The 25,812-nt window shown below is 45.5% G+C and overlaps 1 protein-coding gene across 1 annotated transcript; it reads left to right on the top strand.

Annotated features, from left to right (window-relative positions):
- Positions 1–2,083: 2,083 nt before the first annotated feature.
- Positions 2,084–24,679, top strand: LOC115322766 (cytochrome P450 3A19). Its single transcript, XM_029983126.4, has 6 exons — positions 2,084–2,199; positions 4,394–4,502; positions 6,019–6,107; positions 7,536–7,676; positions 23,840–24,005; positions 24,602–24,679. Exons 1-6 carry the CDS (start codon positions 2,084–2,086, stop codon positions 24,677–24,679), a joined length of 699 nt encoding a protein of 232 aa, XP_029838986.4.
- The last annotated feature ends 1,133 nt before the right edge of the window (positions 24,680–25,812 follow it).

Below are 25,812 nucleotides of genomic sequence, written 5' to 3' on the forward strand. Positions count from 1 at the left end.
TTTTTTTTCGCTAATTGTTTGCATTTGGTCAGTGTCTGTTGATTGGTTGCACGCCAATGGCTCGTAGATTCGATTTTGCTCGTCGACGACGGGCTGCGATGACTTTTTTGCCTAGACTCGAGCTCAGGTGTCGACTAAAATTATCAGCGGGCTCCTGTGCTGTGCCAGTCATCTACAATGGCTGTGCGAGTGCGACTCGCGGTCACATTAGGAAGTCTTTGTATAGGTTTCCCCCATCCCATACCCCTTTCCGCAACGAGATTCGAAACTGGGCAGACGGCATTAACTGCGCGCATGGGCAGTAGCGGTGGCCACTTTAAAGCATAAGGCTTAGCGCAGGGGGGGGGGGGGGGGGGGGGGGGGGGGGGAGAAGGGTCTACAAAAACTGAATTCTAGGCCTACTAGGATGAGGCGGCTTAAAGGACTGCCAGGGTAAAACGTTCTACTTAAAAAGGAGAACTTAAAAAAAAAAAGAAAAATCAATGCCAACTGCTGACTGACACGCGCGCGCACCAGATGTATGTCGACGTAGAATCATATCTGCGTGTAACATTCTTCCACGACATCGCCTACTCGCTGGATGCCGCGGTGTGGATCATCCATTTTTACACAGAAAACATAAGATTGCACGAGGCATGAGATGGCATGCCATGCCATATTTTCGGGAATTTATACTTTTTCGAATTTTTTTTTTTTTTAGTGTTTATTTTTTCTCGTAGAATTGGTAGTTTCCCGTGTCTATTTTAGGTCTAGAACAAAAAATGAGAGCTTATCGGGGTTTATGCCGTAAAAAATCGCTGGGACACGGGCACACGGAATTTTCCAACCTTGAAGAAACATGCGCATGATCCCAATACTTCGAAAAGTCCCCGATATCCACAAGAGAAGAAAACGAAAAACTTGTGCCTCTTGAAGAAAGCAACATCCACGTGCACTTTTCAATGGGGGTTGTATTCCGGGTCAACACAAATTAAATAATTATTAATTAAATTGACGAAGATTTCTCCCCATGATGCTTTTCTATTTTTCTTATTCAAAAAGAGCATCATTTTAAGTTTTTTTCCCCGAATTCAATCAACCCAATTCGGGGGTTATTTTTCAGAGTTTATCGGCATTTACCGAGGAAAGAAAAATAAAACGGAACCCTAAATATAGGTTATATAACCGATAAGTGGTCGATGTTTGTCTAAATAAATTAAAATGCACCTTGTTTATAATTAAGAATTAGGTGCATCTCAATGCATAATAACAAGAACAACAAAACACGAGATGAGTGGTTCCAAGCACAAACTTTATTACGCACTAGAAATGCTGAACAGGTAGGAACGCCTAAGGTAAATTTTCAGAGGTCTCAGTTAAGTCAACCTAAATTTAACACGCCTTAAACAAATGCATTATTCAGAACATTGCCCATTTCTACAGAGGGGGAATGAAGATTTGCTTCAGCTGTTGTTTAATGCCGAAGAAAAACACGGAGAAGAGACGAAGCTTAATAGCACGATTCATTTCACTGGCAAAGGTAAGTAAATTCCAAAAATATTTTAATAATGTTAACAGTTGACTCCACGGGCCAAGTCTGCTACGTTGACTTGTTTAGGTCAAGCAATACTCTTTAGGTTCCAACTCATCAGGTGTATCGATGTTTTACCTCTGTTCAACGATAGCTCTGTGCAGCACTTCTGAGTAATACGCATATTGTCTGTGATATGCATGTAATATTAAGAAGCTACTCGTTTAGCTTCGGCAATTCTTTGTGTTTTGTGTTCGGTCCTGCGGAATCATTTAGAGCAGACGCTTTTTTGCGGCATCGTCAAATAAATGTATTATTACAACGCCACAGAACTATAAAAAAATATATCATACTTTACTTTTTTGGCACAGTTTAGTACAGTTCAAGTCACAAGAATGGACACTAAAATAAAGTTACAAAAAAATTAAAACAAATTGTCAAGTGATGATGACCTGGCACAAAACCCTGAAAGACCGAGTTCTTGGTGACCAATTTATTAATTTATAGCATTATCTTATGCTGAATCGCTGAGCCTGATGACTCAGAATACAAATGACAATTTACACTTGCGAAATGTCTCGTTGCAACGGATTGAGACTGCAAATCTTTACAGCGGACAAGTCACCTAGGGGACTGAGGATCTCACCGTTTGCAACAGTAGCCAATGCCGAACTCTTCCTCATCGCAGGGTAAGATAAAAACACGAAATGATTTTCCAGAACATCTCAATAACTGACAAGATGAGAGGATACGACCCCTAATGAGCGTTTACCGTAGTACACTGTTTGTCTAGATAGCTGCAGCCAACTAAATGCGTTTTTAGACCGGTTAATCTTTGCGAGAAAAAGAACCTTCGAAGCCTATAAATCACTTGGTGAAGCACTACTCAAGGCATTAAAACAGCGGCTCTGATGTGTCTGTTGAAGCAACTTACCAGGATAAAATTTCTCCTGCGCCAGGCTGCAATAATGTACGACATCAGCAGAATCTCCTCAAGACTTTCTTCGAAGTTGTTTTTCAAACAACCAACATTAAGGCAAGTTAAATACGTGACGTTTCCTAGACTGTCAAACTCAGTTAAACAAAATAAATTCTTATCTAAAAAAAGTGCCTCGCAACATTTTTTTAAACTTTTTTATAATGCAATTACATGCAAAGGTGCAAGCGAGCTGGACAAGAATGACAGAAATAACCCCTGGAGAATTGTGTTTGTCTCTGTCCCTCTTGTTCCCCTTCTCCAGGGATTATTTTCGTCGTGCCTCGCAATGTTGTTGACAGAGTGGGTTACGAAACTACCTGTCAAGCTGAGGGACATATGTAACCGTTGGCCAAAATTGGTGAACGGCTGTTTGCCCCGCCAACGCGTCAAGCACACCGCCGCCATCAGATGACCTATACACCGATTCAGTTTGCCACTAAATTTTTCTGGAAAATTGATGTCACGTGACCTGAGGTCATGTTACCTATACACCAATCTAGCTTTTCCGCTAAACTTAGCGGGAAAATTGACGCCACATGACGCGACGTGTCACTCAACAAGTTTCTAATTGAAACCATATGTCTATTTTCATCAAATAAAAAGTTGAATAATCATTTTAGTTAATGAGCCAACTAATTAGTAAGTATCGCGCATATATAGGGTGTCCCAAGTCACCAGGCTCGATCTAAAATGGACCGTCAAAATCGACGCCTGCACGTAGCAATGTAAACAGTGCATCGCCGTCCACCATGAGCCTGGCAAGTTTCTTGGGCCTATTACACAAAGAGAGCTACGTTTTGTAATTTTGCAAGAAAAAAACAACCCGCGAAATACACCCGTGACGAAAAGTTCAGATTGGTATACGTTGAGGTGTTGATTTTTACGATCCATTTTAAATCGAGTATGGTGACTTGGGACACCCTATATATATAAATATCGAGTAACCCAAGTCACCAGGCTCGATATAAAACGGACCGTAAAAATCGACGCCTGCACGTAGCAATCAGAACTTTTCGTGAAAGCTGTATTTCACGGGTCGGTTTTTTCATGTAAAATTAGAAAGCGTAGCTCTCTCTTTCTGTAAAAAATTTGGCCAAAAAACTTGCCAGGGTCTAGGGCGGGCGGCGACGCCGAGGACCAAGTCCAGTAGCGGGGTGTGTTTGGCGTTCGTATTGATAGGTGACGCTACCTTTTATCGCGACGGGTTGCGACCACCGTGGCTTATTAAAATGAACATAATCTTTCTGAAATGTACCTTTGGTTAAAAAGTAAATGTGGACAATAAAAGCAAAATCTCAAGTAAAAAAAAAAAAAGCAACGCATCTGCATAACGGCGGCGCTTTTGCTGCCAACTGATTTCGTCTGCGTGTCGTCTGCTTTCTTTCGCTGGTCGGCTGCACCTTCGGACGCTGCTCCCGACGCCATCTATCAATACGAACGCCAAACACACCCCGCTACTGGACTTGGTCGCCTGCGTCGCCGCCTGATATAAACCCTGTCCAATTTCGTGGCCCTATTTTTTCACAGAAAGAGAGCTACGCTTTGTAATTCTAGAAACAAAAAAAAAAAAAAAAAAACGACCTGTGAAATACATATTTTACGAAAAGTTTACGTTGCTACTTTCAGGCCTAGATTTTTAAGGTCTATTTTAGATCGAGCCTGGTGAGTTGCGTCACCCGATATATATATATTTATGTATTGATACCACATGACCTATACTATAAAATACTGTATATAGTCGTCTGAACAAATTGGAATTATAACTTTCTAAATACTGCATTTCATGCATTATACCTCTTTGAAGGTAAAGGTCGCTGCCAATTTATATTTCCTTCCTTGTCGCCGAATCACTTTAGCTTGAGTGTTGCCAGCGAACTCACCGTTCAACAAAACGTTTGTTTCAGACTTGAGGCGGTCACTTCGGCACTCTCATTCACCGCATACCTTTTGGCAAAACATCAGGACGTCCAAGACAAAGTGAGGGCGGAAGTGAAACTTCTTCTGCAGAAAGATGTAAGTCCCTGAACGCTATGCAATGGCATAAAATTTTCAGCGTTTTAAAGACAATCTGAACACAGGAATCTTCGATTTAACCTGCTCTGGCACCTATCGCATTCTTCTTGCTCTAAAGTCACATGGTGCGTCGCAATTCTCATTGTGCTTCGCGAAGAGTGGTATGTTTGGGATTTGCTTGCAAGAAGGTTAGGCCCAGTGCTTAAAAGGCCCCTAAAAAAAAAAAAAAAAAGCTTTTTTTTTTTTTTTAAGCATATTGGAGGGACACGTGTGTCAAAAAATAAATTTTACGCGAAAAAAACATTTTTGGAGCCGTATTGACGGCGAAAGATTTGAAACTTTGCGCGCAAAGTCCATGACGTCACGGAACGGCCATTCGCTCAACGAGATGGTCATTCGCACCTTCCACCTCAACGTGAAGGCGAAGCTGATCCCCCTCTCTTCCACGCGCCCGAAATGCCGAGAGAGAAAAAAGTTTAAAGGAGGCGACTACCGACTAAATCGCGGCTCCTGCCTACAATATTCCTCTAAAAAATTTTGTTTTTCGCGTAAAATTAATGTTTTGACACTACTGTCTCAACCAGACTGTTAAAAAAAAAAAAAAAAAAAACACAAAAAACAGAGACCCCCCGGTGGGTGGGGGACTCTGTTGTAGTAACCTGGCGTTCAGGTCGGAGATGGGGAGGGGGGGGGGGGGGGGGGTTGGTTAGTGGGTCATAATTTGACAAGCAGCTTGCCTTTAAACTAATGACATGCACATGCATCCAAATGCTGACATAGCGGTCAGCTGACAGTGTTGAACTGTACGTCAGAAACACGCATAAACAATTCAAGTTGTAACCATCGGTTTAGTTTTCAACTTCGCCGCTCGGGAGGCGATGGTTTGATCTACTCCCCAAAGGGGTCTTAGGTCCAACGTAGATATCTCTGGGGGTTGTCTGGGGTCCCCCGAGATCCCGTTGACTTTAAGCACTGATTAACGAGACGAAAACCGCGGTGGAGGAGCTGGGGTTCCAAGATGTTTACCTTACAACCCAAACTTCGCGCCATTGTTTTTTTTTTTGCAAATAAAGGTACATTTAAGGAGTGCACGGTTTGCGTGCGACGACGAGGTTACCGATGCAATGTGCCTTTGGTTTTGTCAGCAACTGACCTCAATCATCCACCACAGCATGCGGAGAGTAGTGCAGCGGTAGAGGAAGTCCATCGCTGCAGAGGGGGACTATTTTGAAAAGTTAGGTGCTCCTGGAAAAGAGGAGATTCCAAATTTTCGTTTGAATTTGCCATTTTTTAATTCCATCATCGAATAAAGCAGCTGCAGCCTAGGAGAAAAAAAGTTTTTGATCGGTCAGCTTTGGAAAATATTTGACTTAATTATACAATTTTGCGTTATATTACGCGCAGCACGATACAGTCTCAACCCCAATCTGATGTCTTAGTTATCAAGTACACATTTTTAAGAGCATTCTACTTTATTCCTAACAAATAATTAGTTTCTTTTTGATCTCTGTTGCAGGGAAATATAAACTATGACAACATCTTCAGCTTGAAGTACCTGAACCAAGTCATTGAGGAATCCTTAAGATTCTATCCCCCCTTGCCAGGGTACTGTGGCCTTGTTCAAAACAAGATTTTTGTTTTACCTAAGCGTTCTATCATATTTTATATTACGAAGTATTGAGATAGTAATAAGCAATTGTAAAATGAAGACGAATGTTTATTGAAGTGTACAGTCGAAGGCTATTCGACACATAATAAAATGGGGCATGCGGTATGGTCCCAAAATACAAGGAAATACAGTATTGAGACGCAAATACTACGCCCGTTTTATCGGGTGCATAAGGGAGATTCTGATTAGAAGGAGCGATAGAAAACAATTAAAGAAAGGTTCATTGGTGGATTCTTAGGGGAATACGTGAGAATGACCCTTGGGAACGCCACCCTTGTTCTCCTTTGGGAAACATTAATGCTGAGCCCATTACTTTTCTGTTTTGGCTTTCTCTTTTGCTTCTTATATTTTTTTGCTGCCTCTTTTTGGCTTTTTTATGACGGGGTAACCCTGCTTATGCATTATACAAAAGACTGTCTGCATGCAGATTCGAACGCGAGTAACCGCGAGATCCGCCCTTCGAATGCCGCATATCAATAAGTTCAGGGATTCGACTTGGCACGCGGAATTCGAACCACGGATGTCGTGGTGACTCGTCTTTGCAAACTGTCTTTTGTATGGTGTGTGAGCAGTGTGAACCCGGCTTTACGAGCCAGTGTTAGCGTTTCCCAAAAGAGGTCGTGTGTGGCATTTCCCGAGGGTCATGCTAATGCCCGTGTCCCACTAGAGCGACAGAGAGAAACAAAAGACAGCGACAAGCCTCAAACCTATGCAGCATGCTCGCGATGGTACCTTTGGCAGGCGTTTAGTCGTTCGGTGCTCGTGAAGTAAGCACGAGCGATTGCAAGCCTACCAAAGATACCCGCGCGTGCATGATGCTCGAGTCTTAGCAGAGCCTCTCTTATTCTGGAAAGCCTCCGAAATCGCGAAAGACTGGTTTGAGGCTTGTCGCTGTCGTTTGTTTTTGTCTGTCGCTCTAGTTGGACGGCGTACTGGGACCAGCTCCAGTACTTGGTTCGCACTCTACTTTAGAGCACAAACCAAGGCATACGCACTCCGCACACCTGCAAGGTTAGACTCGACCCAGCATCTGCGCGCGCATTGGCTTCTGCCCCGTGACACCTCTTCCCTACCCCTTTGTCCTTCACTACTCTCCCTCTCTCTGCACGGTTTGCTCCCCTTTCCACTGTTTTGCCCACGAGCGGACGCCGTCAGGTTTTCTTTGTCCTGTGGGCACTAATACTAACGCATGATTAAGACTGAAACTTCGAGCGTTTTACTACGTCACCAAATCTTGTCTAAGTACATTATTAGTAATTTCTTTCTGTTTTATATGCAATCGACGGGCGCTTTCTGATTAGATGAAACAGTGGTGAACAAATGCAACGTGAGCTTTGATCCTACCGAATAATTATGACACGCAGGTTCGTCAGCAGAAGGTGCCAGAAGGACTTCGAATTCAATGGCCTTCGTATTCCAAAGGGCACGAACATTCAAGTTCCCGCTCGACTAATGCACCACGATCCAAGATATTGGGTCGACCCCGAGAAGTTCAATCCTGACAGGTAAAGGGCCAACATGCTGCCATCATGGTTATTGCTTTAGACGTTTATAATACAAATCTTGGCCCCGATTAATACAATGTTTCCTTAAAGGCCTCGGTAAATTCAATTTGCCATGAAAAGGAAACAATAAAACCCAGCAATTTATTCGCCAACAGCGTCTGGAACTGCGTCTACGCAGGCTGCCACAGTCGATTGACGAAAAACCGACAGCCCAGCGCAGTTGGACATCACTGACGCACACTCTCAAAAACAAGGGACGGGCGTTGAAAATCGCTTCGATTGAGACCGCCGCTGGAAAGGTCTATAGAAACAACACAATGGACCATATGCGAATTAGCAGCTCCCCTAAAGGTTCAAGTGCAACCTGAGAGCAGAAGACTATCAACGAATAGTTTCGGTTTCGCCGGGTTGTGTACCTGTCGTCTGCTGTCGTCTTCGCACCGCAATTGCTCACGTCGTCGTGGATTGGTCCACAGCAGGCTTGTGCTCGTTACTTAAAAAATGTAATGGATTACAATTACAAATTAACGGGCTCAAATGTAATGGATTACCGTTACAAATTATTTTTGCTGAAAAGTAACGGATTACTTTACTCATTACGTTACAAATTACTTTCACGTTACTTTTTTCGTACATTTATCCAGAAAACAATAAAAACAATTTTAATATATTTTTTAAAATTGTTCTGCAACACTACTTTTTATTTCTCGTACGCCCGTATTGTGGTAGTCTTTCTAAAAAAAAAACGCATTGCATTTAAGAGAAAGAGGGTAGGTGCACTCCGTTAATCTGTGAGTTGACGAGGCACCGAAAGCAGCAACCACACCCGCCATCCCGCTACCTTGCGGCCTCCAGAAATGTTCCCTGGAATTGTGCAGACAAAGCTAGCGGTTCGCATGCTTAGTACCAGCGTCTACCTCCGCTGCGAGATTCGGAGCTAAAGAAGCGATCTTCGAAAGCTCCCCTTTTGATTCTGGTGTTTCGCCTAGTTATTTACAAGAAAAGAAAAACTCGGTTCTAACGCTACACGGTTTAGCCAATGCAGAATGCAGTTGTCCCGGCTTACCTTCATGTGCTTCCGTAGATTAGAGTTTGGTGTTTTTACTGATGACAATGTGTTTTTGTTTTGCAAGCAAAGTATGCACTGAAATTCTAGGTCTCCGTTCTCCTTAACGCCCTGAATTTTAAACAACTCATTAAGAGATGGCCATGGAGGCGACGCGGACACTCCATGACCGAAAACTCGACCAGTCAGAGAAAAAGTGGCGGCTACGGGTGCTCATCGGTTCTCACTTTCATACCAATATCCGCGGAAGACAGGGGAGGGGAGGCCATGGAGAGAGGGAGAAGCGGTGGCCATCGGTCCCACAAAACAATGAAGTATCACACCACTTTTACGCGTTATCTCTCTCCCTCTCTTTGTCAACACCTCATAGATGACATAAATACCCCCCCCCCCCGCCCCCCCTTGTTGGCAGTTGACTGTAATGTGAGGAGTGGACCCGGCTACCATGCCCAGTCAAGTAAACCAAAAGAAGTATCGTCGGTACCACTGAAGACGATGCTCTTAGCCTCTCGCTGGGCGCTTTTCAGTCGTGCCTCAAGAGCGTGCTAGAACACAGTCGTGCACATCAAAGAAAAGGGGAATTCGACACCCTCGCGCGAGGCTCCACCATCTGTTACTCGAGTTGTGAACCCGCGAATCGAGGGGGTACGGACCAGCGTTTGATGTCTGTGCGGGTGGCGGGAGACGTTGAAGAAGTTGGAAAGGGTGAAATGGTGTAAAAGCCAAAAACAAATAAACACGAAGAGCTTTCTCCTGCTCGGAAGAAGAAAACACGATGGTAGGCGACTGAGGGCCTACTCGGCGTTGTCTCACTGGATCTTTGTCTTTCGTACATTTGTACATGCCTTGCCCGTTTTTCTAGAGGTTCTAGTGACCGGTCGTACAAAAAGTCGTGTTTACTTTTCGGCTATTCTACCATTTTCGATGTTTTCTATTTGTTGAACTTGCTCTCTTTATGCTGCTAAATGTTTTGCTCCAATTGTACCAGTTACTGTATTATGCTCATATAAAAAAAAAGTTACGAGTAATTAAAGTAATCCGTTACCAATATTTTGTAAAGCATTTACATTACAAATTACTTCCGAAAAAAAGTAACGTGGCAATAACAAAATTACTTGAAAAAGTAATGGATTACAAGTGATCCGTTACTAGTAACGGATCACTTCACAAGTCTGGCCCACATTTACGTGGGATGCGAATAACAAGACAAGCGAGAGAGAACTTCGTTGCGGCGTTTTCGCTCACTCCCAGTGTCAGAAGCATCGTAATTGTTTCGTTATTCGCTGTTTCTGATATGTAGCGACGAGAAGAAAAAGGGTACACATGGCATCGCGCGTAAGTGGGGAGCAATCCATGACGACGTGAACAATAGCGGTGCGGAGACGATGGCAGACGACGGATGCACAACCCGGCGAAACCGAAGCCGAAACTATCCGTTGACAAGTCTTCTGCTACCAGGGTGCACCTGAACCGCTAGGGGAACTGCTACTTTGCATACTGCCCATCGGATGCCCAGAAATCAGGGTGTCAAACCGAAATACTGTTTTTCTTGTAGCAATTTTCCGTTCCGGTTCAGAAAAAAAAAAATTCTTGAAATCCAACGCCCCTAAAAGAAAAAAAGAAAGGGAAAAAAAAAGAAACAAGGAATATATTGGTTTGAATATTTTCGTATATGCATGTTGATAAAAAAAAAGAGAACAGTTGTAAAATAATACAGTTTTATTAAAATTTTAAATATTAATAGGGTGACGTTGAAAGCTGTTTGTAAGGAACAAAAAACAAAACGAAAAAAAAAAATCCCTGGAGAAGAGGAACAAATGACAAAAACAAATCTCCAAGCACAGCGAGGTGACTGGTGCGCGACCGAAAAAGTCTGCCTGGTCCGGTTATCAAACCCGAGACCTCTCCATATCCAATGGAGCACTCTATCAACTAGCTAACCAGTGGTTCGACGTCAGTAGAGCAAACAGGTTTTATCAACTGCCACCAGTCTAACACCAACAAGGGTGAAAGGCTTGCATTTTAAGTTTATGATTATAATGCAATTAAATGGGGGCAAAGGTGCAAGCGAGCTGGACAAGAAGGACGAAAATAATCCCTGGAGAAGGGAAACAGGAGGGACAAAGGACAAACACCATTCTTCAAACAGCTAGGTGATTGGTGCGCGACCAAAAAAAATCCGTCTCGTCCGGGTATCGAACCCGGGACCTCTTCATTTCCGGTGGAGCGATTATAATTGCACTATAACCATAACCTTAAAAATTTTTAACCTTTTTTCGGTCGCGCATTAGTCACCTAGCTGTGTTTGGAGATTTGTGTTTTTCCTTCGTCCCTTTTGTTCCCTTTCCCCATGGATTATTTTCGTAATTCTTGTCCAGCTCGCTCGTACATTTCCATTTAATTACATTATAATAAGAACATTATAGCTGTTTTTTGCTTATGTCTTAGAGACTTAGCCGAAAATGTGAATTTTAGTGGAGAGAGAAATCTTTCGACGCTGACCAGGATTGTAAACATTTATATAGCTACTTGTGTGTGAATGCGGGAAGTTCTGGTAGGCGTCGTTTCCTCTTGTGTAAGCTCATCTTTAAACGATGATCTGGTTGGTGAATATTATTATCTTTTAATTCTTGACGAAGCCCCCATATATGTTCTAAAAGCAGGACAAAATTAACATCATGATCTCCCTAAATCTGAGCGGACGCATAAATGCTCATCAACAGAAGAAGTTTTGGATTTACTAAATCGTGTGAGAAGATTCTAAAATACCATTCGGTTTACGGCCATTTAGTTGAGCTCCCAAGGATAACGACGTTACCTAAAAACATAAAAGTTTGAATATATACACGTACAGTCTCCGGCAATATGAAAGACCCACTGGGAGCGCGTGGCCGAGGCGGTGGCTGGCGGGGGCGCTGCGAGCGCTCCGGGCAATTCCATTCTGCTTCGAGGAAAGGACGCTCACTCGGGCTCAGCTAAAGCGAAACGCGCTTATCAGTTTGTGCTGAGCCCTGAGTGAGCGTCCTCCCCTCGAAGCAGAATGGAATTGCCCGGAGCGCTCTCAGCGCCCCCGCCAGCCACCGCCTCGGCCACGCGCTCCCAGTGGGTCTTTCATATTGCCGGAGACTGTACTTTTCGCGACGTACTTTCGCGAAGAATATGCCCAAAAGTTTTACTTAAACCAAAAACAGGAAAAGGTATTTTTAAATTTTTCTCTGGAACAAAAACAAATCATAACGCTTTGATTTGATTCTTGTTGAACGAAGAAATAAAGTTTATATTTTAGGTTTTGAATTTTGGACTTTGGTTCTGGTTCGGTTCGAAATCGGCCAGAAATGACGATATTTGCCTTTCAAGCACAATGTTTATGACCGATCATACGGTCGATTTGTCTTATACCCCCGTTCTACGAGTACTTAAGATGCTCTCTGGACGACGTTTAAAAAATCTGTAAATCAGCGCACGCCTATGGGCGCGCACCGAGACATGATCGCAAGGTGATTCAACAACATTTAAAAAGAAATCGCTCGGTCTTAAAAAAAAAAAAGAAAAAAGAAAAGGTGTATTACTTTTTATGTGGCGAAGCTGTCTATTTACCAGCTCTGTGTAGCGAAGCTGATGTCGCGGAATAGAAGACAACGAAGAGAAGAACACGGAGTGCTCGCGAGAGTTGGAAGCCTACGAGCAAAGCAAGCGGACGTCCATTAAATGAACAGCTTGTAAGCGGTAATCGTTACATTTGGTGTCAGAAGTAAAGCTCCGTTCCGGCCAACGTTTTCCCCGAAACATGGAATCCACTTTCCAAGGTGAACACACCGCAAGTGTCAGCGCCGGAAATCTGGCCGCCTCGGACCCACCAGCTTCCCAACTCGTAGCCCTTATAACCAACCACCTCCAGCATGCCGAAGCCTCCTACGCACGGCGGGAGAGTCAGCTTCTGCAAAGCGCAACCTCTTCCTTTCGGGAATTGACAGAATCTCTCACCGAACGCCTCCAGCGTCTAGAGGACCGATTGCCTGACCCCATGGAGCCCCGTGTCGTTGACGCTCCAGCCCAAACCCCCTTGGGACACCAGAGCCTGCGACTGAAACCATCCACATACAACGGTACCGCTCCTTGGCCCTCCTACATATCGCAATTCAACCTCATCGCTGACGCGAACCATAGGTCAGAGGCCCAAAAAGGCTCAAGCCTTGGCCGCCCATCTCGCCGGACCAGCGTTGACCCTACTGCATCATTTGGCACCTGAAAAACGTCAATCCTACCAGGCTTTGGTCGCGGCATTGGACGAGCGCTTTGGGGAAGGGCCGCTTCGGTTCCTTCATCATGCACAGCTTCGCAACCGTCGTCAGTCTGCGCTGGAGACCATCTCCGACCTCGCGGATGACATTGAACGCCTCGCACGTCCTGCGTTCCCAGGCTGCCCAGAGGACACGGTGGAGGCTGTCGCTACCATGGCATTTATCGACGCCATCTCATCTGTTGAGGTAAAGGATGTGGTTCGCCTCGCACGCCCTAAGACTCTGCGGGTAGCACACACTTGTGCCTTGGAGGTACAGGCTGCCCGACAGGCATCTCGATCCACGCGTGTAGAGTCCTTCATGCAACCGCAAACTCCAGCTATAAAGACGCCAACACCTCCAGCTCCAATTTGCTGGAATTGCCACCAGCAAGGTCACACGCGGTCGCAGTGCCGAAACCATGACCTTGGCTCTGGTAGCCGGACCTCAACGACAATGGCTCCAAGAAGAATTACGTCAACTCGCGTCTTGGCTTCATCTTTGACTTCCATCTACCTCCAAGGCGAAGTAGACGGGGTACCAGTGCGTGCACTTGTCGATACCGGCGCAACTACGTCTGTAATCCGGCCAGAAGTTCTGGTGAAAGCAAACCGAGTTGTCCCAGCAAACTCCGGTGGCTATGCTCTACAGACCGCAACAGGGGAGACGGTAGCTGTACTCGGCTACACTACCGTGCCTTTCACCGTGGGAAGCCTTCAAGCTGCTTTGCCCGTTGTCGTCGCGGCTGTCGAGGAGCAGTACATTCTTGGCGTTGATTTTCTCAAAGCACACAAACGCGTGCTTGACTTCAATGCCGGATTGCTGCACTTGGGAACTGACTCGTTTCCCCTGGGTGCTGCCACAGTGACGGTTCTTTGCGACAGTGGACTCCCAATAAATCCCGAGTTCCCGTGTCCGTGTCCCCACGTATTACCAACCAAGCTCTACCCACACGTGTTACCTCTCTACGAGGGCGCGACTGTTGGCCTTGATAAAACCTGCGCGGGTAAGCTTCAACAGCTACTTAAAAGATTTACAAAGCTTTTCAGCACGGGAGACAGTGATATGGGCTTGTCATCAGCAGCAACACACCACATCGTGACGGGACAGGCTACCCCTGTACGACAGTCTCCTCGACGAGTTCCCCTTGCACTGCAGTCATCTGTTAAAGACATGATAAAGACCATGCTACAGCAGGGCGTGATTGAACCCGCGTGTTCCCCTTGGTCTTCACCAGTCACACTGGTGAAGAAAAAGGACGGGTCAGCACGTTTTTGCGTGGATTATCGACGACTTAATGATGTCACCAAAAAGGACTCCTTTCCTTTGCCTCGAACTGACGATATCTTGGACGCTCTCGCAGGCAGCGAGTGGTTTTCTACGCTTGACCTTAAGAGTGGATATTGGCAGGTACCCGTGCACCCGGATGACCGAGAAAAGACTGCCTTCACTACAGGTCATGGCTCATTTCAATTCCGAGTGATGCCATTCGGGCTCTGCAAAGCCCCGGCTACATTCCAGAGACTAATGGAATCTGTGCTGCATGGTCTCATAGGCAGAGTTTGTCTTGTATACCTCGACGACATTGTGGTATTGGGCAAGACATTTTCCGATCACCTGGCGAATCTCGAGCTTGTGCTTGCACGACTTCGAAAGGCAAACCTAAAGCTTACTCCAAAGAAATGTTCGCTGTGCACAAAGCAGGTTGAGTACCTCGGGCACATCATTTCGACGGACGGAGTTTCCACAGATCCTCGGAAACTCTCTGCTATTGCCGAGTGGCCAACCCCAAGATCCACCGCTGACGTTCAAAGCTTCATTGGGCTGGCATCCTACTACCGAAGATTCGTCCCTAGTTTCGCCCACATCACCAAGTCCTTGTACATCCTGACAGAAAAGAAAGCTCCGTTTGTGTGGTCCCCAGAATGCCAACTGGCCTTCGATACACTCAAAACGACCCTCACATCACCAACTCTTGCCTTCCCGAAAGACACAACACCATTCATCCTTGACACCGACGCTAGCGCCTCGGCAGCCGGTGCTGTACTATCGCAAGAACAAGATGGACATGAGCGAGTCATTGCGTATTATAGTAAGGTTTTTACGAAGCCAGAACGCAACTACTGCACCACCCGACGCGAACTTTTGGCCATCATCAAGGCCATAACCCATTTCCATCATTATCTTCTGGGACGGAAATTCATTATCCGAACCGACCACGCATCATTGACTTGGATGTTGAGTTTTAAAACCCCTGATGGACAGGTCGCCCGATGGCTGGAACGCCTTAACCAATACAACTTCGACATACAGCATCGCCCCGGCTCACTCCACACCAATGCCGACGGCCTTTCGCGTCGACCATGTGGTGAGAAGTCGTGCAAGCAGTGCACAAGCATTGAAAAACGCAGCTGCATCTCACTCAAAACAATTCCTTGTGGCAACGAAATGTGGACACCGGAAAGTCTTCGGACAGCTCAACTTGACGATCCAGACATCGGCCTGCTCATACAATGGAAAACGAAGAATAGACGACCTCAAGGCAAGGAGGTATCCAACTTATCTCCTACCCTTAAGGGCTACTTGGTGCAATGGGACTCTTTGTACCTTCGCGACAACGTTCTCTATCGACGCTGGGAGTCCGCTGCGGGTGGCTCCGTCGTCTGGCAACTGGTTCTGCCACACACACTCTGCTCCCACGCATTTCAACAACTGCACAGCAGTCCAGAAGGAGGACACTTCGGCGTGAATCGCACGATAAAAAAGATTCGCCTACGTTTCTACTGGCTGCAGTGCCACAGTGACGTGAAGCAGTGGTGTCGACAGTGCGACATGTGCGCCTCCCGTAAAGGACCTCACGCCAAACAGCGAGCACCGCTTCAAGAGCATGTGACGGGGGCGCCTTTTGAGCGCGTTGGCATTGACGTGCTAGGCCCACTTCCCCGATCTAAATCTAACAACAGGTTTTTGCTAGTCATTGTTGACTACTTTACAAAGTGGGCGGAGGTTATTCCAATTCCAAACCAGACTGCCCCTGAAATCGCTGACGCCCTGGTGAGGAATTGGATCACCAGGGCGTCAGCCTGAGCATTCACTCGGATCAAGGCAGGAGCTTTGAATCTCACGTATTTAAAGAAGTTTGCAAGATATTCAACATCGCCAAAACGAGGACCACACCTTTCCACCCGCAGTCAAACGGCTTGGTAGAAAGAATGAACCGAACCATCTTACAACATCTGTCGATATTTTAAATGATCGTCAAGATGACTGGGACACCATCGTGCACCTATTTTTGTACGCATACCGCACAGCAGCTCACGAGGTCACCGGTTACACGCCAGCGATGATGCTGCTCGGCCATGACCTTCGTATGCCCTGTGAACTAACCATCCCACGAGCATCAGAACCGGCCACAGACCCTGTGTTTTTCGTGAGCAAACTGAGAACAAATCTCGAGCGAATGCACGCATTTGCTCGACAACGGCTGTCAAGCGGCCTCGCTCGCATGAAGAGCCAGTATGACGCACACGTCACATCACGCCCTTTTTCACCAGGCGACAGGGTATGGTTGTATAACCCGGTTCGGAAACGAGGACTGTCCCCAAAGCTGCAGCGTCACTGGCAAGGACCTTTTACAATCGTGAAACGGCTCAGTGACGTGGTCTATCGCATACGTCAAAACGATCGATCCCGGGCTCTCGTGGTTCACCGTGATCAACTGTCGTTGTATGAAGGACTTCGTTAAACTTGGATAAAATTCCAGAAGACGGGAGGGGGATAATGTAGCGAAGCTGATGTCGCGGAATAGAAGACAACGAAGAGAAGAACACGGAGTGCTCGCGAGAGTTGGAAGCCTACGAGCAAAGCAAGCGGACGTCCATTAAATGAACAGCTTGTAAGCGGTAATCGTTACACTGTTTCAATTACTTCACTTTGTTTTGAAACCAGACACTGCAGGTCTAAAGGTGACAAGTTTTCGCTCCGGAGGCCACGCCGAGAGATGGCGCACGCAAAGACTGTTTAGCTAGAGTAACTGTATATGCTATTTAGATAGGGGGCGCAAGCCACCTCCCGATCTAAAGGAAACAGCCGCAATTCATCCATTCATTCATTATTAACCAGAATATATTAGAGCTTTTGCATTCGGGAAGGATACTATGTAGTCACACTTCTCGAACCCCAATGTGTTTAATTATTGGCAATATTGGGCGCACCTACGAAACAAAAGGGTTTCATACGCGGCAGGATTTCGTCGGAAAAGCTGGCGGCATCTATCGTTCTGGCGTCTCTAATTGTTCCGTCCGGATACCGGGTAGGAGCCCGGATACGAGCTCTGCAGGTTTTCCCGCTCATAATAATCCAAATGCCATCTTTCATATCTCTTTAAAAATTTGAGTGTCCCTTAAATTAACCCAGCTGTACACCAAATGTCCTTAATTTAATCCAGCTGTACACCAATTTTATAAAAGCGATAATCAGTTTAATCCAAACACCATCAAATTTAATCCAAATTGTCACTAATTTAGTCCCAACGCCATTCATTTTGATTCAGGAGTCACTCGATTTGTTCAGTGTATATCCTCGAATCAACAATGACTTCTGCTTATTTGTTAAAACCATTTGAGAGCCCTAAGTCTTCTGCAAGTCATGAGTGACTTCTCACTGCATTCGCCTGGCATTAGGGCTGGGCGTCGATTAAAAATTTTAACCCGATTAATCGCCACCCTTTAATCGATTAATTAATCGATTAATCGGTTGCGTTCAATTCTATAAATAATATATTAAAAAAGAATGCAACAACTCGTCTTGCCTTTGAAGGCTTATTTTAGTCTCTGTTACACTCCGCAAAAGACATTTAGAATTGAGGATACATATAGTTCAACGATTCAAAGACTCACATATTTTTGCTCCAGCTCCGAAGACAAAGAAGTTGTCCACATTCTCCCACAGGAAGACAAGAAGGCAGGGCTTGGGCGATGCTTTCTTCTTTTTTCAGAGAAAGGGGCCTCGACGACAACGCGTTGATTGTTGTCTGAGTTTTGGAGGATGGTCCTTGCTGCAGCGGCGTACATGAGTGTTTCGCTCGTAGGGGATACTGAAGTCGTACGCTTCCACTGTACGAAAATGGCTTTTTGCAGATGATGCAGTGGACTTCCTTCGAGTTAAAAACTTCACTGCTGGAATTCATTTTAAACCCGAACTTTTGAGCGAGATTGTTTTTCATACTCGTGAACTCGTTCATTTTTACGGGCCGAATACTGGAAATAGTAACCATGGCGTTGTTAGCTTCCCAGCTTGTTTTTCTGCTTGCTTGTCTTGCCTGGGCAGGATGCGTAATAGATCCTCAACACGCGAAGTTTCGCGGTCGTAAAAGGATCAGTTGCGGGCCCGGCTTGTTCTTCTGGCCTCGGTAGAACTGTAATCTATATCCTCGAACACGTGACGCTTCGCGAGCGCGAGAATTGAACCTTTCTCATAGCACCTGGCTGGGAACAGAAAACCGCTCAGGTCAGAACGACCGGATGCACGCCACGCAGCGTTTTCTTTAAGGGGGGGGGGGGGGGGGGGGGGCATGAGTCACCCCTAGTTCGGGCAGGTCGTCCAGGATAGAGCCACCCGTGCGTCCAGTTGACTTCTTTTTGAGTACCGATTAAAAAAACGATTAACCGGTTAAAAAGTTTGATCGCGATTAAAGCCTTAATCTATTAATCGGAAGGTTAATCGATCAATTGCCCAGCCCTACCTGGCGTGCCTACTTTTAGAGCGCAGCTCTTAGGGGCCCGTTCCCGGCTTGAGCGGCGTAACCAAGGTCATCCCAAGGTCACCTGACCCCCAAGGTCATCCCAAGGTCACGTGACCCCAAGGTCATTCCAAGGTCACGTGACCCCTCCCCAAGGATCACGTGACCCCAAGGTCACGTGACACGCAAGGTCACGTGACTCCCCAAGGTCACGTGACTCCCCAAGGTCACCCCAAGGTCACGTGACCCCTCCCCCAGGGTCACGTGACACCCGAAGTCACGAGGCTCCCCAAGTCACGTGACCCCCGATGACGTCATCAGTGACGTCACTGATGACGTCACCGGCATCCGCATCGTCAGCGTCATCATCACTGATGACGTCATCAGTGACGTCACTGATGACGTCACCGGCATCCGCATCGTCATCATCACTGATGACGTCACCGGCATCCGCATCGTCATTGTCATCATCACTGATGACGTCATCAGTGACGTCACTGATGACGTCACCGGCATCCGCATCGTCATCGTCATCATCACTGATGATGTCACCGGCATCCGCATCGTCATCGTCATCATCGCTGATGACGTCATCAGTGACGTCACTGATGACGTCACCGACATCCGCATCGTCATCGTCATCATCACTGATGACGTCACCGGCATCCGCATCGTCATTGTCATCATCACTGATGACGTCATCAGTGACGTCACTGATGACGTCATCGGTATCTGCATCGTCATCGTTACTGATGACGTCATCGGCATCGTCATCATCACGTGACCCCCACCCAAGGTCACTTGACCCCCCCCCCAGTACCCTTCCCTCCTCCTCCTCAAGAGCTGCGCTCTAATTCGGCGTTACAGGGAGTTGTAAACGGCTTTCACTTTTTTCGCGACCTTAAAGAGCTTTCTTAGGCAATAGTACGGAATGTTCACGACTGAATGCTGTGAATATTTTGACGCATTTTGAAGAGTTGTTAAACTTTAAATTATGCATATGGAATTCAGTTTGATGGTACGGATGGCAAGGCTAATATTGGCGATGATTCTGTCATCTTATAAGGTACCCTAAAATTGAATAAACATCGGCTTACTTTTAAAATTGAAAAATTATTGAAAGATTGAATAAATGCTCCTAAACGCACATACGGTGAAGGTTTGAGCTTTCTATGTGCAGGCGTTTTATAGCCACCCTTATTTGGTCATGCTCCCTCACATCAACGGGTCGAAGACGCCACCTTGTCCCAGACATTCTTTGAAGTACAGGATAGTTTCTGAGAAAGTAGAATCGTGTTTTTTGACGCTGGTAAATATACTATGCATCGCAGAAAGCTCAAACTCCGTGAGAATGTGACGCTTTTGAATGGGACAATGCGCGAAAATTCGAGAACACGACGTTACCTTGATCAGAAGATAATTGAGAAAAACAAGTTGCTCAGCCATTTTCTTTGGAAAGCAATACTTTTGTAGATTTATGTTCTGATTAGAGTCTTTCGCAATTGGTAACCAAACCTACCCGCACTACCAGCAAATCAGCAAATAAACTAGACCTTATCCTAACGACATGCCCGAAGTTAGTCTCGTCCATATTACATTTACCGGGTCTAAGTGATCATTGCCTATTATATTTTGATATAAAAATGCCGTCGGCGGCTGTACCAAATACCTTCAAACGTTTACGAGACTACGGTAAAGCTAACTTTGAGGCAGTTAATGTACACTTTTATATAAACTTTTTTACCCTGCTTTCATGAGCGTTCTGTTAATGATAATTGGAACTTATTCAAGATGGAACTTGATCGGCTTTTAAATTTCTATATCCCTCTGAGAAAGGTATATTCGAATTCAGACGCGCCATAGTTTAATAGAGCGCTCAATAGATTGCGTAACAAGAAAAAGTGTTTATTTCGTGCGGCGTAAAAAAGATTTGACTGGTCGACGATGGGTCGCTTATTACACTGATGCTGATTCATACAAAACTGCTGTAGATGAAGCCAAAAATATATTTTTTTTCACTGCACATTACCGTCCATATTAACAAATAATCCCAAACAGTTTTGGAATGTCACAAAAAGGAAACAGTAAAACTTCAGTGTCATTGAAGGCCGATGATAGTAGTCTCATTGCTAGTGTGGATTCCGCTAATATTCTCAATGATGTGTTTGTAAGTTGTTTCTCGGTTCTTTCAAGCTCCTGATTGCATATCATGTGACTACCTGCCAATGTATCCGCTAGCAGTTGATCCTGAGGGCATTGTTAAAATAATTGATTCCCTTTAACTTTCATCGTCAGCAGGAATCGACGATATCAATACAAAGTTCCTAAAAAACACGAAGTTGTATACGTCAATTTTGATCTCTGCTATATTTGCTCAATCCCTACAGTTCGGTGTTTTAGCTGATGATTGGAAGGTCGCCAGGGTGGTTACTGTTCACAAGTGAGGGGATAAACATAGTCCTCTAAACTTTCGCCCTATATCATTGACCAGTGTCCCATGCAAAATTCTGGAGCATATAATTTATTCCAATTTAGTAGATTTCTTAGAATCACACTGCTTCTTTTGTCCATTTCAAAATGGTTTTCGGAAATTATTCTCATGCGAAACGCAGCTTCCATCGTTCACACATGACTTTCATTCTATACTTGACCGAAGGTCAAGTATAGATTGCATTTTCTTAGATTTTTCAAAAGCGTTTGATGAAGTGTCTCACAAACTACTTCTGTTAAAACTCAGTAAACTAAATATCGACTCTTAAGTTCTCACCTGGATACATTCTTTCTTGACTAATCGCAAACAATTGGTTACCATCAATGACTCTGGTTCCACTTTAGTTTCTGTCACTTCAGGAGCACCGCAGGGTTCAGTCTTAGGACCTTTGCTATTTTTGATCTATATCAATGACTTACCATCTAATATTTCATCCAATATTTCACTATTCGCTGATGACTGCGTCCTATACAGCGGAGTAACCAATAACCTTGAATCAAGACAGTTACAAAATGATATTAATGCAGTGTCACTTTGGTGCGAATCATGGTCAATGCAATTACACGCAACTAAATGTAAATCTATGCGCATATCCAGATGTACAGCAGTACCTGAAGATTATTATATTAAAGGAATTACATTACAGTCGGCCTCGGAGTTTAAGTACCTTGATGTACATATCACGTCTGACCTAACATGGAAACATCACATAGATAACGTAACTAAATATGCAAATCGCATGCTGGGATACTTGAAGAGAAACTCCTCATTGGCACCCCAATCAGTAAAGGTGATACTGTACAAAACACTCGTACGATCAAAGCTAGAGTACGCATCATCTATTTGGGACCCTGGTCAATCTTCACTAATTGCATCACTTGAAGCCATACAAAACAGGTCAGTACGTTTCATTTGCTCTAACTATCATCGAACCGCAAGTATATATTTAATGAAGGCTAACCTTTCACTTCCACATCTCTCAGTACGGAGAAAAATTGCTCGGTTAAGCCTATTTCACAACATTTATTACACTAATGTTACACTGCGAGAAAGTATTTTAGAGCGCAGCTCTTAGGGCTCATTCACACTGGAAGCGGATCCGCGTTCGCAAAGCGGTTGCGAACGCGGTTGTATAAGGATTCAGTACAATTGCACGCGCACACGATGACATCAAATGCGCGTGCAATTGCACTGGATCTTTATACAACCGCTTTCGCAACCGCTTCGCGAACGCGGATCCGCTTCCAGTGTGAATGGGGGGTTAGGGGCCCGTTTCCAGCCTGAGCGGCGTCGGCGTCGGCGTCGCCGTTGGCGTCGGCGTCGCCGTCAGCGTCGGCGTAATTGCGCCCCTCCCCTCCTCCTCCTCCCCTCCTCCTCTTCCCCCTCCTCCTCCTCCTCCTCCTCCCCTCATTGTCTAGTATGGTGCGGGGGGGTCACGTGACCTCGGAGGGAGGGGGTCACATGACCTTGGGGGGGCGAGGAGCAGGAGGGGGAGGAGGAGGAGGGCAGAGGTCCGGGGGGTCACGTGACCTCGGGGGGAGGGGGTCACATGACCTTGGGCGGGGCGTCGCGTGACCGGCGGGGGGAGGGGAGTCACCCCCCGGGGTCACGTGATCTGGGGGGGGAGGGGAGGGGGTAGTCACGTAATGCTTAATTTGTTGTTTTAGGCGGTGAAGGAGAGGGAGGGGGTGGAGGAGGAGGGGAGGAGGACTAGCAGGCATGATCACGAGGGAGGAGGAGGAATATACCCTCCCCTCAGTACCCTTCCCTCCTCCTCCTCAAGAGCTGCGCTCCAATTCGGCGTTACAGGGAGTTGTAAACGGCTTTCACTTTTTGAACGTTCTTTCTATGTTTCATCACCAGTCGATTATCAACATAAAGTTGGCATCCCTCATTAAAATTGCAATGCATTTTACCATTCTTTTGTGCCATCTACATCCCATGAATGAAACCACCTTCCGGCCCCCATTGTTTCAATTGTAGACAGTGTTCTTTTTAAAAAGGCGTTGATTAATATGTTTACTTGATTTTGTTAATCATGATTTTTATCAATTTTCCCACGTGAGCTTTTTTTACTAGCGACTCATTGTTCCCTCACTCCCACTCTGTAATGCTTTATGCCCTGAGGGCAAATAAATGAAATGAAAGCAATTCAGAGCTCTAGAATGTTGCAAAGGATAAATATGCCTTCTTTTAATTCATAAATAAAAGATTAATTAGATTAAGTGACTTCTGCACTAAACTGAATGGCATTTGGGTTAAACTGGTGACAACTTGAATTCGATTGGTTGGCGGATGGATTACATATTTGTTCACTCGGATTAAATTGGTGAACAGCTTGATTAAGTTCAGGGACACTCAAATTAAAAAAAAAATAAAACTGTTATTCGGATTATTCTGAGCTGGAAAACCTGTAGTTGGTATCCAGTACTCTTCGTAGCAAAGTATTTGCTTAGGCCACTTTCCCTTCAAGCCAGAGCAACCACGTACATTTATCTGGTTTTATTTTCATGACGATGCCATTTCTTGATTTGACTAACAGCGGTGCTTTCACGTAAACACCGTGTATCTTTTTTTTGTTACCAGGTTTAGCCCGGAAAACAAGCCAACGATTGTGCCAATGGCATACATCCCTTTCGGCATCGGACCTCGGAGCTGCCCAGGGTCCCGGTTAGCCGAGACAGAGCTCCCACTGATTATGGCCAAGACCGTGGCCAAGTTCAAGTTGCACCTCAGTGACCAACCAGAAAAGGCAAGTCGCATTGACTCATCGTCTTATCGTTGTCCCCCCTGAGTCATAGACCCACTGCAGTCACTGACGAGGTGAAAACGGCAGGGAGGAGCTTCAGTTGTTCCCGCCTTTAGCGCGAGCTCGTGTACTTCGAGCTTCGACAGCGCTTCGCCGACTCGTGCACCTCGAGCCCAAACGCGCAGCCAAAGCACGGTAGAAAGTATGGAGCGCGCGCTGGAGACGGTGCTCATGAAATGCAGCCCATATCCCCTTTCCAAGCCTCCACAAATATTGGTGATTTGTCCATCATGCGCTTCTCGCCTTCTTTGGATCCCAACGACTGTGTGATCTGCGGCAAGGTGACTCGTGCAAAGTGACCTGAGCACCTCGTGCGCTTGTTTACCCGGAAAATCCGTCCAGGTGAATATATACCTGAAGCAAACGTCTTTCGAATATATGCTTGAGGCGTATCTGCGGATAAATCTCTAATAACTTCTGCAGCGCACACCCCAAAGTTTGTACTATGTGTGAGCAGCGTGACACCGGCTTTAAGTTATCAGGGTCTATAGGTAGGTTTTCTGTTTTTATAACGCAGTATTCATTGGCCTCACTTTCAGAGCACCATCAAGTACGTTGCACCAGCGATTCTGGCATTCCCTGATGGGGGAACATGGTTGAAGATGGAGAAGATCTGAGGACGTCGCCGTGAAGGTCTCACTTAAAAATGAAATTTATAATTTCGATTTAGAAGAAAAGAAAAAAAAAGACATTGTTGAATGAATGTGCTTGAAATTGATTGTTTGCTAAAAAAAATTAAATGCCACAGTATGCGAAAAAATTCACTAGAAGAGAAAACTGCCCTTGTGATAGTATGTAAGGAGCGAGTTAACGTGCAGAGAATTGGTTAATGACATTTTGTTTGTGCCTTGGCGAAACGCACAGGCAGCAAGAGTGACTCCTTCGACGGCAGAACTTCTCGGAGACTCCCCGCAGCATCTGCTGGGCTAATTTTGGTCGTCGACCAGCCGACTTCATGAGCACCGGCTCATCTTAACCACATAAAAAAACAGGAGTGTTATCTTAACTCCTTATATTTTAACTCCATACATGTTATATCTTAGCTCGATATAAAGACAGGCATCGTATTTTTTAATATGCATTTTTCCATGTTAGCTGTCTCGTTCCTGTGAGCTTCCTTTCTTTGTTGAACATTACTTTTTGTCTGGATTTTCTAATGGTACAACCGGGGAGACCGGTAGGTGAAGGGTGGGGAGGCTGTTGCCTTGTCAGGCATGCCTATGCCTTTTGTGACGCCGTCCCCCCTCGCCCTCAGACAACTGTACTACTCGTCGGTTTTCTGAATAAAATATCTGATTTGTAGCAAAAGGATTTGTTGGCCTAGTGGGCCTTGTCCTTGTCTTTCGTGCTTTTTAATGTTCGTAATATTTGATTTGATTTAAAATATTGAATACCAGACGATGCTTCTTTCTGTCACCGACTTCTCCGTTGACGCATTTGATCTAGACGCAAAAAAGAGTGACCGGGAAGACACTGTCTCCGCGCATAGAAAGCCACAGGTCAAATGCTCATAAACAACATGGTGTCCGGCGAGATTTTGAACCAGAGGTACGTCACGTGAAGCCGGCGTGTGCGCAATCCCGGTAACAATACGCTTACAAAAAAAGAAGAAAAAGGTGTATGTATACCTATTAGCGGCGAGATGTTTTGGTGGCGCCCTCCTAGGGTTCCCCCTTGTGACGTCATTACCTTGCAAACAATAAGTTCGATGGTGTTTGTAAGTAGCATGGTGGAAGCTTGAAATCATTGC

The sequence above is a fragment of the Ixodes scapularis genome, unplaced genomic scaffold (genome assembly GCF_016920785.2).
Source record: "Ixodes scapularis isolate PalLabHiFi unplaced genomic scaffold, ASM1692078v2 PGA_scaffold2__306_contigs__length_199485367, whole genome shotgun sequence".
NCBI classification, from domain to species: Eukaryota; Metazoa; Arthropoda; class Arachnida; order Ixodida; family Ixodidae; genus Ixodes; species Ixodes scapularis.

Coding starts and splice junctions, on each gene's coding strand:
- LOC115322766 (XM_029983126.4), top strand. CDS start 2,084: ATGTCTCGTTGCAACGGATTGAGACTGCAAATCTTTACAGCGGACAAG. Junction 4,503..6,018: donor AACTTCTTCTGCAGAAAGAT/GTAAGTCCCTGA, acceptor TCTCTGTTGCAG/GGAAATATAAACTATGACAA. Junction 6,108..7,535: donor TTCTATCCCCCCTTGCCAGG/GTACTGTGGCCT, acceptor TATGACACGCAG/GTTCGTCAGCAGAAGGTGCC.